At 43.9% G+C, this 18,822-nt stretch overlaps 1 protein-coding gene across 2 annotated transcripts in view; it reads left to right on the top strand.

Moving 5' to 3' along the window:
* Window positions 1–18,822, top strand: part of LOC105468523 (DEP domain containing MTOR interacting protein) — a 211,213-nt gene that overhangs the window by 89,150 nt on the left and 103,241 nt on the right. For both annotated transcript variants that reach the window (XM_011718740.3, XM_011718739.2), the window contains exon 4: window positions 3,497–3,675. In XM_011718740.3, coding sequence (XP_011717042.1) covers window positions 3,497–3,675 — 179 coding nt within the window. The remainder of the gene's footprint in view (window positions 1–3,496; window positions 3,676–18,822) is intronic.

Below are 18,822 nucleotides of genomic sequence, written 5' to 3'. Positions count from 1 at the left end.
AAGTGGCTCCCAGCACGTTGGAAGGCTGAGGCTGGCAGATCACCTGAGGTCAGGAGTTCAAGACTAGCCTGGCCAACATGATGAAACCCTGTCTCTACTAAAAATACAAAAATTAGCCGGGCTTGGTGGCACATGCCTGTAATCAGGAACTCATCAGGAATAATTTTATGGAAGAACACATGGCACAATGACCATGGCATTTTATATGGTTCAATTTTTAATTTAACAAAGTTTTATGGGCCAGGTGTGGTAGCTCACACCTGTAATCCCAACACTTTGAGAGGCCGAGGCCAGCAGATCACTTGAGGTCAGGAGTTTGAGACCAGCACGGCCAACATGGTGAAAACCCATCTCTACTAAAAATACAAAAAAAAAAAAAAAAAATTAGCTGGACATGGTGGTGCATGCCTGTAGTTCCAGCTACTTGGGAGGCTGAGGCAGGAGAATCACCTGAACTTGGGAGGTAGAGATTGCAGTGCGCTGATATTGCGCCACTGCACTCCAGCCTGGGTGACAGAGCAAGACTGTCTCAAACAAAACAAAACCAAAAAGCCCCAAAGTTTTATGGACAAAAGTGGACTCAACCTTCTTGGAGCCTGCAATTGACCTATCTTTAATCTGATAATCACAGAAACTGTACAGGGAGCAATGAGATGGTCTAATTGAGACCCGACCATAACTGAGATGCAAAACAAGGAGTCAAGTAGGCACAGGAGGGAGTGGTGAGGAGAAGAGAGGGAGAGCATTCTAGCCATGGAGATGGCAAATTCAAAGGCCTGTGGTAGATGGGGCATGGTATGTTTGAGGAACTGAAAGAGGGCAGGATCACGCTTACTTTATATGCCATGTGAAGAATGTTGGTCTTTATCCTAAAAGCAATGAGAAGCTATGGAAGTGTATTTTCAACAGGGGAAGGACATTATCAGGTTTGAATTTTTAAAAGAAAATTTAATAGTTATGTCTAGACTTAGGTGTCCAAGGTTGGGTTGAGAATAAGAGTGGATGCATAGTATAGTCAATTAAGAAAACACTGTAGTTGTCTAGGTTAAAAGTATTGGTATTTTAGACTAAGGTAGTGGCAATGCCTGAGATGGGAAGGCTTAGACATACATGAGAGAGATTTAGGAGTTCAAGTTCACAGTTCATACTGATGACTGGGCAGGGGGTGAGGAAGAGGGAGGGGCCAAGGACAATATCTCATTTTCTGGCTGAACAGTGTAAGCACTGACTGGCACAGGACCAGGTTTGGAAGGAAGAATGTGAGCTCAGTTTTGGGCTTGTTGATTTTGAGGTGGCTTTGAGAAATCTATGTGGATGCAAAGCTGTAGGGTTGGGAGTATAGGCCTGGTCTGGGAATATAAATTTGGGAATCTTTGGAACATGGATGGTAATTGAAGACAGGGACATGGAGGAGCTCACCAGAGAGACTATGGAATGAGAAAAGAGGTGTGTAGGGACTGAATCTCAAGGAATTCCAGCCTTTAAAGTCCAGGGAGATGCAGAGAAGCCAACACAAGGGTAGCTGAGTAAGAGATAGGAGCAGAGGGCGGGTCAGAAACCAGTAGAGTATGATTGATGTCCCCCTAGCCGAGGACAGTGGTCAGTACCTTCTATTGATTTTTTTTTTTTTTCTTAGAGGGAGTGTCCGTCACTCAGGCTGGAGCGCAGTGGTGCGAACTCGTCTCACTGCAACCTCTGCCTCCTGGGTTCAAGCGACTCTCCTGCCTCAGCCTCCTGAGTAGCTGGTACTACAGGCATGTGCCAAAGTGTCTGACTAATTTTTTCGTATTTTTAGTAGAGACAGGGTTTTGCCAAGCCAGGCTAATCTCAAACTCCTGACCTTAAGCGATCCACCCACCTCGGCTTCCCAAGGTACTGGGATTACAGGTGTGAGCCACCATTCCCGGCCCCATATACTGGTATTAATGTCAACCAGAATAAGGACTGACATTTGCGTTACATTGCATTATATATGGATGCATAGGAGAACACTTATAGGCCCAGTTGGAGCTATTTTGGAGATGTGAAAATGGATCCAGAGGAGCTGAGGAATGCCTGGGAAGATAGGTGTGAGAAGCAAGCTATGTGGGTACGGGAGGATTTCAAGAGTCACTTATGTAGTCGTCTTAGTTCAGGCTACTGTGACAAAATATACCATAGGCTGAGTAGCTTAAACAACAAACATTTGTTTGGGAGGTCCAAGATCAAGGTGCCAGCAGATCCAGTGACACCTGCTTCTTGGTTTGCAGGTGGCTGCTTCTTGGTTTGATCCTGCTTCTTGGTTTGCAGGTGGCTGTCTTCTGGCTATGTCCTCACATGGCAAGAGCAGAGAGAAAGAAAGAGAGCAAGCTCCCTTTTGTCTCTTTTTATAAGGGCACTAATGCCATCGCAAGGGCTCCAGCGTCATAACCTAACTACCTCCCAAATGCGCCACCTGCAAATATCATCACAGTAGAGACTAGAGATTCACAATATGTAATTAGTGGGGACGGCTGGGCATGGTGGCTCATGCTGGTGATCTTGGCACTTTGGGAGGCCAAGACGGCAGGATCACGAGGTCAGGAGTTTGAGACCAGCCTGGACAATATGGTGAAACCCCGTCTCTACTAAAAATACAAAAATTCGTCGAGTGTGGTGGCATGTGCCTGTAATCCCAGCTACTCTGGAGGCCAAGGCAGGAGAATCGCTTGAACTCAGGAGGTGGAGGTTGCAGTGAGCCAAGATCGCACCATTGCACTCCAGCCTGGGCAACAAGAGTGAAACTCTGTCTCAAAAAAAAAAAAATTTAGCAAGGACACAAAACACTCAGTTCACAGCATTAGTCTTAGCACAGAAGTGAAATAATGCAATTAGGAAAGAAATACTAGCGTTTTCAGAATGGTAGAGTAGAACATGAAATTGTAACTTCTTTTCAAGATTGCTAACTTGAATGCAGTCTGCTAATCATAGAGTTTTGGATTGCATTTCCAATTTTTTTTTTTCAAATTACTAGGATAAAATGCATCTTGGTTGCTTTTGAAGCAGATCTTCCTCTTAGAAATTACATGTATGGTAGGCTGGGCGTAGTGGCTCATGCCTGTAATCCCAGCACTTTGGGAGGCCAAGGCAGGCGGATCGCCTGAGGTTGGGAGTTCAAGACCAGCCTGACCAACATGGAGAAAACCTATCGCTACTAAAAATACAAAATTAACTGGGCGTGGTGACACATGCCTGTAATCCTAGCTACTTGGGAGGCCAAGGCAGGAGAATCGCTTGAAACTGGAAGGTGGAGGTTGCAGTGAGCCGAGATCATGCCATTGCACTCCAGCCTGGGCAACAAAAGCAAAACTCTGTCTCAAAAGAAAAAAGAAAAAAAGAAATTACACGTGTGGTGGCACCTGACAGCTGCATCTGTCTGACAACTTTGCTGTGGTACTTCACAGAAGTCTATGATTTCAAATGAGCTGTTTTCCTTTTGTATAGGTTAATTTTTCTTTTCCCTTTTTTTTCTTCCCAGGCTGATGAGCCCTGAAAACACACTCCTGCAGCCCAGGGAGGAGGAAGGGGTCAAGTATGAGCGCACCTTCATGGCATCTGAATTCCTGGACTGGCTGGTTCAAGAAGGTGAGGCCACCACAAGGAAAGAGGCAGAGCAGCTTTGCCACCGGCTTATGGAGCATGGCATCATCCAGCATGGTGAGTGTATTGGGCAGCTTTTGCTGCAGTAACAAGCAGCCCCAAATCTTGTGTCTTACAGCAAGTACTTATTTCTCACTCATGAATCTGTAAGTCAGTGGCACCTCTGCTTATGTTCAGCTTGTCTTCAAGCTGGGGGTCAAGTTCAGGTCTGTGCTCCATGCCTTTCCATTCTGGGACACAGACTAGAGGAATATCCACTGTTTGTGATGTGTTGTTTTCAACAGATGGTTGCAGATGCTAAAGAGGGCAGGCAAGTTCTTATAGCACCTCCAAAAGCTGCTGCTTGGATGTAATGTAACATCACAACTCTGTATCTAACTGGCTAAAGCAAGTCATGAAGTCAAGTATAATATGGAGTTGGGAAGTAGATGCCTCCCAGAAGGTTGGTTGTTAGAGGAGAATAAACATTTCCTGAACCATGATGTAAGCTGCCACAGTGAAGAGTTAATCCAAAGAGCCTTCATAAAAGTGTCACTTTCCTTTTAGGACTGAATCACAATGATGCAATGTAAGTTACTGGTTAAGAAGTGTTTTCCAGTCAGCCCTTTGTATCTGTGGGTTCTGTGTCTGTGTATTTAACCAACCATGAATTTAAAATCTTTGGAAAAACTTGTGTCTGAACTACACCCACACAGACATTTTTTCATCATTATTCCCTAAACAGTACAATATAATAACTACTTACAGAGTGTTTACATTGTATTGGGTATTATAAGTAATCTAGAGATGATTTGAAGTATACAAAAGGATGTGCATAGGTTATACATGTAAGGACCAAGAGAACACTTTCCCCTTTGCCCTCTGAAGGTTTGCTGAAAATCACTGACAAGAGGCAGATTTGTTTTGTTTTGTTTAAGACAGAGTTTCCTTCCCCATTGCCCAGGAGGGACTGCAGAGGCACCATCTCGGCTCACTGCAATCTCTGCCTCCCAGGTTCAAGCGATTCTCATTCCTCAGCTTCCCAAGTAGCTGGAATTACAGTGGGATTACAGGCACACTAATTTTGCATTTTTAAGGGAGGGATTTGCCATGTTGGCCAGGCTGGCCTCTAACTCCTGACCTCAAGTGATCCACCCGCCTTGGCCTCCCAAAGAGCTGGGATTACAGGCGTGAACCACCGTGCTGGACCCAAGAAGCAGATGAACAGGAGAGAAGACATACAAATTTATTAACATGTATGGGAGCCTTCAGAATGAAAACCCAGAGATACAGAGAAAATTGTCCGTTGTTATGCTTATATTCAACAAAGTATGGACAGTTATGTAGAAATATGATTGGACAAAAAGGATATGATCTAAAGTTAATAGACTGAGTAGAGAAGCCCAACAAGACCTGTCTGTATAGAATCTTTTTGGCCTCTCTGCAGCATTCATTCTTTCTGGGTGTAAGGCAGGACCCTTTCTGGAATGGGAGTCTTTTTTTTTTTTTTTTTTTTTTTTGAGATTGAGTCTCTCTTTGTCACCCAGGTTGGAGTACAATAGCATGATCTTGGCTCACTGCAACCTCTGCCTCCTGAGTTCAAGTGATGCTCCTGCCTTAGCCTCCTGAGTAGCTGGGATTACAGACGTGCACCACAACACCCAGCTAATTTTTGTATGTTTTAGTAGAGATGGGGTTTCACCATGTTGGCCAGGCTGGTCTTGAACTCCTCACCTCAGGTGATCCATCCACCTCAGCCTTCCAAAGTGCTGGGATTATAAGTGTTAGCCACCATGCCCGGCTTGCAATGGGAGTCTTATGACCTACAGTTAACCAAAGTAGGTCAGACAATTTCTTTTTTTTTTTTTTGAGACGGAGTCTCGCTCTGTCGCCCGGGCTGGAGTGCAGTGGCCGGATCTCAGCTCACTGCAAGCTCCGCCTCCGGGGTTTACGCCATTCTCCTGCCTCAGCCTCCCGAGTAGCTGGGACTACAGGCGCCCGCCATCTCGCCCGGCTAGTTTTTTTTTTGTATTTTTTAGTAGAGACGGGGTTTCATTGTGTTCGCCAGGATGGTCTCGATCTCCTGACCTCGTGATCCACCCATCTCGGCCTCCCAAAGTGCTGGGATTACAGGCTTGAGCCACCGCGCCCGGCCGCGATAATTTCTTTATGGCCTGTTTTTACACAGAAAGGCAGAGGGAAAGTTAGAGTAATATTTTAAGATTTTATGTAATCCCAGCACTTTGGGAGGCTGAGGCGGGCGGATCAACTGAGGTCAGGAGTTCAAGACCAGCCTGGCCAACAGGGTGAAACCCCATCTCTATTAAAAACACAAAAAATTAGCTTGGCATGGTGATGTGTGCCTGTAGTCCCAGCTACTCAGGAGGCTGAGGCAAGAGAATCACTTGAACCTGGGAGGTGGAGGTTGCAGTGAGCCGAGATTGTGCCACTGCATTCCAGCCTTGGTGGCAGAGCAAGACTTCGTCTCAAAAAAAAAAAAAAGAGTAAGTATTGTTTTACAATACTTTTATTTCATTTAGATATGTGCTATAAAACATAGGGGCATATGCAGGTGTATATTGAGTTACAACCTAAAATTATTTGTTACTGTGCATTGGAGTCAAATATTTTGGAAGCCGTGGATATAGAGGCATTGCTTAGAGTGAGTGACACTGTATTCCAGGCTGCTTTCTCCTGTGCAGTTCTGCCACAGTTGGACTCACAGCCATCTGTTGGTGGCCTAACATGTCTAGCTCTGGTTTCAGTTCACTGAGGAAAGGAAGATGGACAGGGAAGCACAGTGCTGGTGTGATCCCTGACCTTAAACAGTTCATAGTATTGTCAGGACTACGACATGGTTATAGAAGCAATTAGAGAACAGTAGAAGATGTGCTATTTTATTCATTTATTTATTTTATACTATGTGCCAGGCACTGTGCTAATCCTTTTTACCCTTATTAACTTACTAATAAATAAGGTAGACACTTTTTAAAAAAAAAAGTGTATTGTGGTAAGAACATTAATATGAGAGCTACCTTCTTTTATTATTATTATTATGTTTTAAGACAGAGTTATTCTGATCATGCGGTGGCAGATCTTGGCTCACTGCCACCTCCACTTCCCAGTTTCAAGGGATTCTCCTGCCTCAGCCTCCCAAGTAGCTGCATACCACCACACCCAGCTGGTTTTTGTATTTTTAGTAGAAACAGGATTTCACCATGTTGGCCAGGTGGGTCTCGAACTCCTGACTCAAGTGATCCACCTGCCCCAGTCTCCCAAAGTGCTGGGATTACAGGCATGAGCCACCATGCCTGGCCTGAGAGCTACCTTCTTAACAAATGTTTAGATGTACAATACTATAGAGCCAACATTCTTATTATCTCCATTTTACAAATCAGGAGGTGAAGGCACCAATAGGATAAATCACTTGTCTGAGGCCACTCAGGTAGTAATGTCCAAATGGATATTACTGCTAGTAAGTGTGACCTTGGAGTTGAGTGGGATGACTGGGGTTTTCCCCGTGAAAAGTGGTAGGTTTGGGTTACAGTTGGTTCTTTCATATCTTTGCTCTGCAGAGAAAAAGTCAGATGAGGCTGGGCGCAGTGGCTCAGTGATCTGGCCAACATGGCAAAACCCCGTGTCTACTAAAAAAACAAAAATTAGCTGGGAGTGGTGGTGGATGCCTGTAATCCCAGCTACTTGGGAGGCTGAGGCAGTGAGAATCTCTTGAACCCTGGAGGCAGAGGGTTTCTATTTTTAGTAGAGAGAGGGTTTCACCATGTCAGTCAGGCAGGTCTCAAATTCCTGACCTCAGGTGATCTACCGCCTTGGCCTCCCAAAGTGCTGGGATTACAGGCGTGAGCCATTGCACCCAGCCGATAATAAATATTAACCACAGAAGTATGCTTTCCATGGTTGTAGGAGGACTGAATATTCTATATAGAAACTGGGGTTTCTGAGGGAGTTTCAGTTTCCCAGCACAGTAATTCATTGCTAGGTCACAGGTTGTAACTTGGAGTTATGAAAATATGGCCACCATATCTGTGTATGTTAGAGCTCATGGTAAGTACCAGTTAGTGTCTTGAGCAAAGCTTTTAATTGTCTGGCTAATAATTAATTTCATAGGTTAAACATTAAGGAAAGTCAGCCTTTAGGCTTTGAGCAGAGGGTTTCCGGATAAAAGTGGTTCCCTATTTTGAAACCAGCAAGTGTAAAAATCAGGTTCACCTATAAAATCCTAACTAGCTTCATCTGTGAATGGTGACTGGTGCACTTTACTCAAGGCAGAAATTGTTAGATGAATAATTAACATGCATGTGTATTTATGTGGCTATATATATGTGCATGTATATGTACATGTTTATACAAATGTCTATATGTTGACCACATCTATACATATTTGTCTAGTTTTTTAATTTATGGATGGGTACCATGTATAAAGGCATTAGGCTACTTTATAGATCTTAATATACTGTGTATTTAATATGTATGTGCTTCACACATATGCTTTGTATGTTGTACTTATTAAATCCTCACAGCAATTTTGTGGCATTAGTATTATTTATTGCAGATTTATTATTATTATTGCAGTGAAGAAATCTGGGCTTCAAATCCTTTAAGAGATTTTCTCAAGTTGCAGAGCTACCCTGTAGCTACTAGGTGTTGTATCTTAGAAAGAAGCTTGCCTTGGTCTGGGATGTATGTGACTGTGTATGGCTGCCTGGCACAATGGAATGAGCACAGTCTTTGGAAGGAGACAGACTGGATTTAGATGCAGCTTTTTCACCTACTAAGTGGCCACGTCTGCATCTCATAACTTTCCCATTCCTTGGATTTTGAAACTATAAAATTAGAGTTATATGATAGACCTTTGAGAGTTTCTTTTTCCAGAGACCTATGAGCATTCACATGTTCAGTGTGTACTAGAAGGTTTCAATGTGTAGTTGTATTCGTGGCTAAGATTTATTACAGTGAAATGATACACAGCAGGGTCAGCAAGAGACAAGGGCACATCAGGTGGAGTGTGGAGAAATCCAGGCACAGGTTCCTATGTTCTTCCTTCTTGAAGGGACTCCCTCCTCTAGCCGTGAAATGCAGTAACACGTGTGCAATATCTCTGCCCAGGGGAGCCCTTGTAGGGGCCAAGGGAAAACATCCCCTTTCCTGTCTGAAGGTTGGCTGAAAAATCAACTCACAAAAGACAGATCAGTTGGAGAAAAGGCAAACCAATGTATTAGTGTGTACACGGGGAGAACCAGAGTGATTACCTAATATCCCAATGCAGTACAGATGCTATGTCCCCTGCTTCTTAGAGGAAAGGGAGATGGGGAAGTGTGAATGATTTTTAGGAGGATTCAATAGGCTTGAAGAATATACAATGGCCTACTACAAAGTCCATTGGGTCAGCAGAGCAGACCATGGTTTGTGACAAAACTCTGACCAGGTTTGTCGACAGACTTCAGTCTTTCTTCCTGTCGTATGAGTTCAGTTAATGAAAACTCAGGGAAGGCACCAGAGGTAAATTGTTTTCTTCTTTGGCAGATCCAGACTTAGGCAGGTGGGAACTTCAGAGAACTTTATCCAGTGCTTTGGGGGACACAGAGGGTTGAGGGACAGAAGCAGGGGAGAAAGTCAGAGAAATCGTAACTTTTTCTTCAGTTCAGCATATCAAAGTGCCATATTTTGGGGTATCCATTTCTGAGCCCTAATACCATGTTGAGGCGCAGAGCCAAAGATTTTTACTGGGGGCTTTTCTCATAGGTACGCTCTGTTTGCTCAGCCAGCTGCAACCAGCAGCATTCCAGTCGCTCAGAAGGAAAGCAAGTATTCTCCATAAATCACAGTGTTTGTACAAACAGTCTAGGCAGGCCGATACAACACAATTCAGTGCGCCAGGTGGGCAACGTCCTTATCAGTGAGTGACTTGGGAACCTTCCAAAAGCCAAGTTCCCAGATGCTAGCCATGGACCAGCCACATAAGCCGGCCCTTCTGTATCGGGGCTGCTATGGTAACTCTTTCCTGCACAGAATTGTTGGGAGAATTAAGTGATTGCACTTGGCAAAAGCTTTTAACACAACATCTACCTCTTATGGCCTTCAAATGCTAGCTCTTGTACCTAATCTGATCTACTCTAAATAATAGGTGAAATGTATAGAGCTCTTACTAGATCCCAGCCACTGTTCTAAGAACTCTATTCACATATGTATTTCCCTCAGTAACTCTGAGAGTTAGGTATCATACTCATTCTCATTTTTGAGATGAAGTTAAGTAACATGCTGACGGGTGGGCATGGTGGCTCAGGCCTGTAATCCCAGCACTTTGGGAGGCTGAGGCAGGCAGATCATTTGAGGTCAGGAGTTCAAGACCAGCTTAAGCAACATAGTGAAACCCCATCTCTACTAAAAATACAAAAATTAGCTGGGCGTGGTGGCATGTGCTGGTAGTCCTAGCTACTCGGGAGGCTGAGGCAGGAGAATTGCTGGAACCAAGGAGGTAGAGGCTACAGTGAGTTGAGATCATGCCACTGCGTTTCAGCCTGTGTGAAAGAGAAGACTCTTGTCTCAAAAATAAAATAAAATAAAATAAAAAATAAAAAAAGAAGTAACATGCTGAAGATGAGAGCTACTGAGTGGTAGATTCAAGATTCAAATCAAGACAGTCTAGCTTCAGAGCCTGCACTCTTAACCACTAAAGAAGATGAGATGCTAACTGCAGGCCCCACTAGAAAAAAATTCTCAAGTTCTTTTGCATCAGCTGAATCAGCCAACACAGCCTGGCAGATATTTAAACTATAAAAATTATTAACCTGTGAAATCTAAAGATTCTCTTCCCCCAAACAATGACCAGGAACCTTGAGATTTTTGGGTAACCTTTGCAAACAGGAAATGGGATGAACACACTTTTTTTTTTTTTTTTTTTTGAGATGGAGTTTCACTCTTGTTGCCCAATCTGAAGTGCAATGGTGTGATCTCAGCTCACCACAACCTCTGCCTCCCAGGTTCAAACAATTCTCCTGCCTCAGCCTCCCAAGTAGCTGGGATTACAGGCATGTGCCACTGCACCTGGCTAATTTTGTATTTTTAGTAGAGACGGGGTTTCTCCATTTTGGTCAGGCTGGTCTCGAACTCCCGACCTCAGGTGATCCTCCCGCCTTGGCCTCCCAAAGTGTTGGGATTACAGGCATGAGCCCCTGTACCTGGCCTCTTTTCTTTTTTTGAAACGGAGTCTTGCTCTGTTGACAGGCTAGAGTGCAGTGACATGATCATGACTCACTGCAGCCGTGACCTCCCAGGCTAAATCGGTCCTCCCACCTCAGCTCCTGAGTAGCCAGGACTACCAGTGCTCACCACCATACCCGGCTAATTTTTTTATCTTTCATAGAGAGGGAGGTTGTTGCCAAGTTGCCCAGGTTGGTCTTGAACTCTTGGGCTCAAGCGATCCTCCAGCCTTGGCCTCCCAAAGTGCCGGGACTACAGGTGTGAGCCACTGCAAAGGGCCTGAACACACTTCTTTACTCACATAAGTTACCTTTCTCAACTCCTTTAGTTGCCATCTGGCTATTTTAGCAGCTTTAAATGGAGGGAGATGGAAACCAGATAATGACGTGGGTAAATTGCTCACAGCTACAGCAGCTGACCCTGGCCTACCAGGCTACCGCTGCTGTGTCTGGGTGGATAATTTCCTCTTTTAGAACTTTAGTCAGAGCACTTCAACAATTTCAACACTAAGCCCTCTTTCTTTTTCTTTTGTTTTAAACATATATTTATGTAACACGGTGCCATATACAAAGCAGTTTTACATACATTATCTTTTTAATCCTCCCAGTTGCTTTAGAGTAGCTATAATTACCTCATCCTTCAGTGGAAGACAGTAGCAGAGACATTTGCTCTGCTGCCATGAAGAGAGAATTTGGGGTCTGTAGCAAAGGAAGCTAGAGGCCACATCCAGACAGGAATTAACTGCATCTCTCCAATAATTAAGATAATTGATAGAGATCAGCCTAAGCCTGGAATAGCCCAGCTGGAAAGGAAAGGGGAAAAAGGGGAAGAGAAAAGGGAAGGAAGAAAAAGAAGGCACTAACTGGGTGTGGTGGTTCATGCCTGTAATCTCAGCACTTTGGGAGGCTGAATGGGGACGATTGCTTGAGGACAGGAGTTTGGGACCAGCCTGGGCAGTATAGTGAGATCTTGTCTCTCTGGAAAAAAAAAAAAGAAAAAGAAAAAGAACGTACTGATGATTGAGGCTAAAGGCAAGCTTACACAGAGGAGGAAAAATAATTTTTTCTTTACTTTTCATGAGTTCTTAACTGAGACCTGCTATAACAAAGGACAGACTAACAAGAGAAAAATGAACAGAAGTTTAATAATATGTATGCCCTCTGTAAATATGGGTGAAAATACAGAGAAATGAGTAAATCTCTAGGATAGATCTGAAAAGAGTAGTTGAGGCCAGGCGTGGTGGCTCACACCTGTAATCCCAGCACTTCGGGAGGCTGAGGCGAGTGAATCACTTGAGGCCAAGAGTTCTAGACTAGCCTGGCTGACATGGAGAAACCCCATCTCTACTAAAAATATAAAAATTAGGCAGGCGTGATGGTGCGTGCCTGTAATCCCAGTCACTTGGGAGGTTGAGGCAGGAGAACCGCTTGAGCTCGGGAGGCAGAGGTTGCCGTGAGCCAAGATTGCGCCACTGCACTCCAGCCTCCTGGGTGACAGAGCAAGACTCTGTCTCAAAATAAAATAAAATAAAATAAGGGTTGTTCAGACTTTAGGCTTAAATACCATTATTCCCTGAAACAAAGAAAAAAAGATGTAACCCAGTTAAAACCAGAGGGCCAGAAAAAGCACCTTATACAAATGTAAGGTTGGTTATGCAGATTTAGGTCAACACCTTCTTTATTTATTATGAGTCTCTAGTGACTTAATTTTCTTTCTGTCCCTGGTGCAGAGCGGGAGAGACCCTTACAGAGGGGCATTTCCCAGCTGTGTATGGTGGCTCACACTTGGAATCCTAACAATTTTAGAGGCTAAGGCGGGAGGATTGCTAGAGCCCAGGAGTTTGAGACCAGCTTGGGCAACATAGCAAAATCCCATCTCTTAAAAAAATTTTTTTTTAAAAAGGACAAAAGAACATTTCCTTTACAGATGTACATTTCTAAAAGGACAACTTTTTGGAGCTACTGTTGTGTCTGCAGCTTCTCAAAATAACCAGTACCAAACAATCCTTATGCCATGGAGCTATATTTTGGGCTGGCACGTCCTGAGCCCCTTCAATTGCAACTTTCTCAAGACTACATGGCATTAAGAAAAAAATTATCGACACTTGTTAGAAAAGTAAGGAAAACTTTGTTTAAGATTATTACAATAGGGGTACTGCAATAGGGGAGACAGATTGGACTCAACTTAAAATATAGGGGCAAGTGGGGATTTAGAGTCAAGGAGCACAGTGTGGGGTTGGTCAGTGGATGGAAAATTACGAAACAGGAGACTTAGGGCAGATTCTTGCTCAAGACAGGCCAAGGACTTAGAAATCAAAGGTGGAGATAACAAACTTGATTGGGTATCAAGGGTGAGGGATTGTCAGTACACTGACTTATCAGGGTTCTTTGCTAAAACTGGGCTGGGTAAGCCAAGACAGCAGGATGGGGGTGGAGGGGAGGGGAAGGGAGCAGCAAGGTGGAGGCTCTGTAGAAAAGAGGGCTCAAAGGAGCCTGACTGAATCTTGGTCCAGGGGAGCATCCGTCAGTGCCGACCTAGCCTTGCTTGCCCACCCGTCCTCCCTCTCCATCGCGGGTGTCCTGCTCTCCTACTCATGCTTGCTCCTTTTTTTTTTTTGAGATGGAGTCTCACTTTGTTGCCCAGGCTGGAGTGCAGTGAACGAAGATTGTGCTGGGCTCAAGTGATTCTCCTGCCTCAGCCTCCCGAATAGCTGGGATTACAGGTGTGTGCCACCACACTGGGCTAATTTTTGTACCGTTAATAGAGATGGGGTTTCCCCATACTGGCCAGGCTGGTCTTGAACTCCTGACCTCAGGCAATCCACCTACCTGGCCCTCCCAAAGTGCTGGGATTGAAGGCATGAGCCACCGCGCCCAGCCCCCTACTCATGCTCTCTGATTGGCATTTGCTAACTTCTTGCCAAGAAGACTTTCAAGTCAAGAAGAAGAAATGGAGGAGACTTCTTTACAGATGGCACCCTGTGTCTTAGCCTTTCTTTACCCCTAACTAGAGAGTAAATGCTTTAAGGATAGAGAAGTTTTTTTGTTCATTTCTGTATTCTTATTGGTTTGGCATATATATATATATGCACAATATATATATACACGATATATATATATATACACGAGATATATATTTACATGAGATATATATATGAGATATATATATGAGATATATACGAGATATATATCGTATCTCTCATATATATATATGATATATATATATATAAATAGAGTACTCAGCAAAAATGTATTGAATGAACAAGTGACAAAAGTGACCACTTACTGAGGACTTGGCCTTTGCTGGGCACAATATTGGTGTTTATACCAGCAAGCTTCTTTGAATATAAACAGCTCCAATCATCACTTCCTTTAAATATATGGCAGAGCCAGCTGATAGTTAAAGGAAATGTTGAAAACAAGGCTACCTGAAGAAGAGAAACTGAAGCAACTCTGGGGATCCAGGAACCAGGGACTAGTGACTAAAAGGTAATCCCTTCCAGCCACTTATGGCCAGGTGAATCAGCTCTGTTTTCTGCATGTGCAGTTGCCTTCTCCAGATGCTAATGCTCTAGAGAGGACCCTTACTGGCTGAGTCAGGTCATAGGCTCGCCTCTTGACCCTAGGTGGGGACCCTTTGACTGACAGATTCACCAAGTGGGAGAATGGGAGTAGTTGTTCCACTCTCCCCACTCACACCCTGCAAAGAAAAACAAGAAAAAGCAAGCCCTGTTTTCACAGGGAAATGAGTGCTTGGCAGGCTGTTCTTTACTGCTATTAGCTCATTTAATCTTCACAAGCAATCAATGCACTTGATACTGTTATCTCTCTTTTTAAATTTTATTCCATTTTTTATTAGATGGAGTCTTACTCTGTCACCCAGGCCAGAGTACAGGGGCGCAATCTTGGCTCACTGCAACCTCCGCCTCCCGGGTTCAAGCGATTTTCTTGCCTCAGCTTTCCAAGTAGCTAGAATTACAGGCACATGCCACGACACCTAGCTAATTTTTTTGTACTTTTGGTAGAGACGGGGTTTCGCCATGTTGGCCAAGCTGGTCTCAAACTCCTGACCTCAAGTGATCCGCCCGCCCTGGCCTCCCAAAGTATCGGAATTACAGGCATGAGCCACTGCACCTGACCATCTCTCTGTTTTTTTAGATGAGGACATTGAGGCATTTGCAACTGGTATAATCATTCTTAGCTCCTAAATGTTAAACTTTGAACAGAAAAAAAAAAAAAAAAAAAAAAAGCTGGGTAGAGTATTTTCTCAATCTACTTTCAATATTTAACATTTCAAGTGTAATCTTAGCAGCAGCCGTAATCTAATCTAATTTTTTACTTTCCCAATTTAGACTTTCTGGGCATTTTCCCACTGTGCTCTCTCATATGCTTTAGCCCTGTGTTACTTTCTATTATAGCTGAATCCAGTGCAGGAGGGAAAATAGACACAGCCAGAATGCTGTTGTAATGTAAATAGAAAGGAACAGGTTGCTTGACAGAGGGCTAAGACATTGGCACACAATATAGTGTTGGTTTAGGTAAAAGGAAAATGTACCTATAACGGCACCAAGCCTTAACTTTTCAGAAAGTACGAAAGGAATACAGGATGCTTTATCTTATGTAATCTTCTGAAAGAAGAGTGTTATGCACACAGACCAAAGGTTTCTCTCTCTCTCTCTCTCTCTTGTTTTAAAGATGAGGTCTTGCTATTTTGCCCAGGCTGATCTTGAACTCCTGGGGTCAAGTGATCCTCCCATCTCAGCCTCCCAAAGTTCTGGAATTACAGGCATGAACCACCATGCCCCTTTGAGGTTTTTCTTTTGTAAACAGTGTCATACCTATGAATATTTCTTTCCTTCTTGACATTTGTAGAATCTTTGTCCATTGTATATGAACTGCTTCTCGAGGTACAACCTACGCTTATTTCTGAAGCCTGTGTTCCTACCCACTCCGGCCTCAGTCCTGACAGCTTGTCACGCAGTGTCGCCTGCAGTATGTGGTCCTCACTTTGCCCAAGCATGCGCTTTTACAACAGCACACAGAAGTCTTAAAACACAAGCACGGGATCTCTATGGAGTTGAGGTATACTGAAAGTGTGCCCCTACTGAGTGCTCAGCTTGGCCTTATCTGGTCATTTAAATCCTCAGCTGGGTTTAAGTTGTCATTTTCAGTGGGACCTGTAGGCCGGGGTCTCAGGCTCACTAGCAGAGCATATCAGGTTTCTCAGTCTCCTGGGTGGAACCGAGAGTTCAAACAGCAGTTTCTGATGTGCTTCCTCTCTCTCCTGGTCAAAGAGTGCTGTGGTATTAAGTTCCAGTTCCTGATGAACATGGGCTAAATCATACTCAACAATGGAAGGCGGGGGCTGAGGAGACAAGGGGACCAAAAGTTGAGGGGCTCTCCTTTAAGCAGGGAATTGTTTCCATTCTCTTTCCATCACAGACCTTTCTTCTATCCCTGACCCTTGTGTCAACCTTGGGTGAGTTTCTAGTATCAGCCCCCTCCCAGCTGGGTGGCCAGGGGGTTTGGGCTGGGATTCCTGTCTGGGACTCAGGCTCTCCTTATGCAGGTATAAATAATGATCACTCTCAGCTGTTTCAACCTTGCTGCACTGCTGTCACTCATGATTCTTCCTCTAGAAGTTTTTCCACTAACCTCTTCTGGCTTTTGATTCTGAGCTGCTCACTATCATTCAGTTTCTCTGAGCTGATACTCTCATCTCAGTACATCTGGGTCATCTTTTCTGTTTGGCTCTCTGGTTCTTTGGAAAAACTCCTTCTTTCTATCTTCCTCTCCCTGCTCCCTGCTCACCCCCACTCCAGCCAGGAATGGATAAACAAGTCCAAGTATGTTAACGCCAGGGAGTAACTACCAGGAATAAAACTGAGCTTAAGTAAACTCATCAGTGTGACCACGGAACGATATGAAGATGAAATTTAAGAAGGAATTTCACTTACACTCACATACATCTATCCTGATTATGATTGGAAAAATATGTGTGTTGATTAATATTCATAATCAGTTTTGATTTAGAAAGTAATGTTTTTAAAAAATTGTTAATTAGTATGTTATTTTAAAATCAACATTTTAAAGGCTAGAACCTTTCATCCGGCTTTTTTTTCTTTTTTTTTGAGACGGAGTCTTGCTCTGTTGCCCAGGCTGGAGTACAGTGGCATGATCTTGGCTTACTGCAACCTCCACCTCCCAAGCACAAGCAATTCTCCCTCCTCAGCCTCCTGAGTAGCTGGGACTACGGGCGTGGCTAATTTTTGTATTTTTCATAGAAACAGGGTTTTGCAGTGTTGCCCAGGCTGGTCTCCAACTCCTGACCTCACATGATGCACCTGCCTTGGCCTCCTAAAGCGCTGGGATTACAGGCATGAGCTACCGTGCCCGGCCCAGCATTTTTTCTAGAAAGCTTCCCTTTACTTTCTTTCTCCTCTAAGTGATGACACTTGACCCAACAAGGAGCTTACCCCACTCCCCCTTCCATCCAAGGAAGGCCTGTGTATCAGGATTCATATTCTTTAAATTTTATTTTAGCCACTCCCCCAGCTGTCCCAGGTTTTGGTCATATTGGCAGTTGGCAAAGCCTCCAAGCCGCTGGAGGGAAGGGGTGGGTGTTGGTTTTGCCTCACTGGCTCACTCCTGTGACTCTGAAATCCTTTTTGGTGCTGAAAACATAACCTCAATGGGGGATTCCCCTTAAGTGGGAACAAAATGTGCTTCCTCATCAAAATAAGGGAAATGGGATCAGGGAGATAATGTGATAAAAACTGGAACAACTCTTGATCATTTGCGTGTTCAGGACAAGGATCATCTTCTGTGGCAAATGGCTTTCAAGGTGCTGTACCCGACGAAAGGGATGAACTAGTTTGTTGGTTGGCTGTTCTGTTCTTGTGGGAAACCAGCCACCACACCAGTGCTACCCAGTGAAACTATGCTAGGAGCCACTAAGACAATCTACATATGTGATTTTAAATTTTCTAGTAGAAATGGCACCAAAAAAAGGAGGAATGGGTTAAATTAATCTTCATAATATACTTTAACTCGCCATCTCCAAAATATTATCATTTAAAAATGCAATCTATATGAAAAATACAAATTAGCTACTTTACATTTTGTTATACTAAGTCTTCAAAATGCAGTGTTTTTTCACTTAATCAGACTCACATTTCAAGGCTCATGTGGCTAGTGGCTGCCATCTTGGAGAACACAGCTCTAGACCGTTTTGAAACCAGCAGAGGGCAGCATGGTGTCCTGGCCAGTGTGCATTTCATTTTTCTTTTTTCTTTTCTCTTTTTTTTTTCTTTTTTTTTGGAGATGGAGTTTAGCTCTTGTTGCCCATGCTGGAGTGCAGTGGTGCAATCTTGGCTCACTGCAACCTCTGCCTCCTGGGTTTGAGCAATTCTCCTGCCTCAGCCTCCCAAGCAGCTGGGATTACAGGCACGCGCCACCACAGTCAGCTAATTTTTGTATTTTTAATGGAGACGGGGTTTCACCATCTTGGCCAGGCTGGTCTCGAACTCCTGACCTCAGGTGGTCCACCTGCCTCGGCCTCCCAAAGTGCTGGGATTACAGGCTTGAGACACTGTGCCCGGCTGCATTTCATTTTTCAGTCCCTTATCTCTGTGATCTTTGTTCCTCTATGTCTGAGATTTCTGACATCTGTGTTTTTACAGTGCCAATTTGGACATCTATATAAAGTGGGTACGAGCCACATAGGTAACAACAAATGTTCTCCCTTCCCCAGCACCATGATTTCACAATCCTATTTTCTTTCTTGCTCAGTTTTTGATGAGGAAGCTAAAGCCCAAAGGTATTAGGAAGTCACCCAAAGAAAACACAGTAAATGGCATGAGGAGAAATACAACTATAGTGTCTGACTCCAGAATCCAAGTTCCAAACAACTGTTCTATGGCCTCCATGAGAAAGAATTCCTGTACTTGTTTAACAGGTTCTCCTAAAGAATCGAAACAATGTCCATCAAACTGCTAATGTATGACTT

The sequence above is a fragment of the Macaca nemestrina genome, chromosome 8 (genome assembly GCF_043159975.1).
Source record: "Macaca nemestrina isolate mMacNem1 chromosome 8, mMacNem.hap1, whole genome shotgun sequence".
In the NCBI taxonomy this organism is placed as follows: domain Eukaryota; kingdom Metazoa; phylum Chordata; class Mammalia; order Primates; family Cercopithecidae; genus Macaca; species Macaca nemestrina.
The sequence above is the reverse complement of the archived record's forward strand: the minus strand, read 5'-3'. Positions and strand labels throughout refer to the sequence as shown.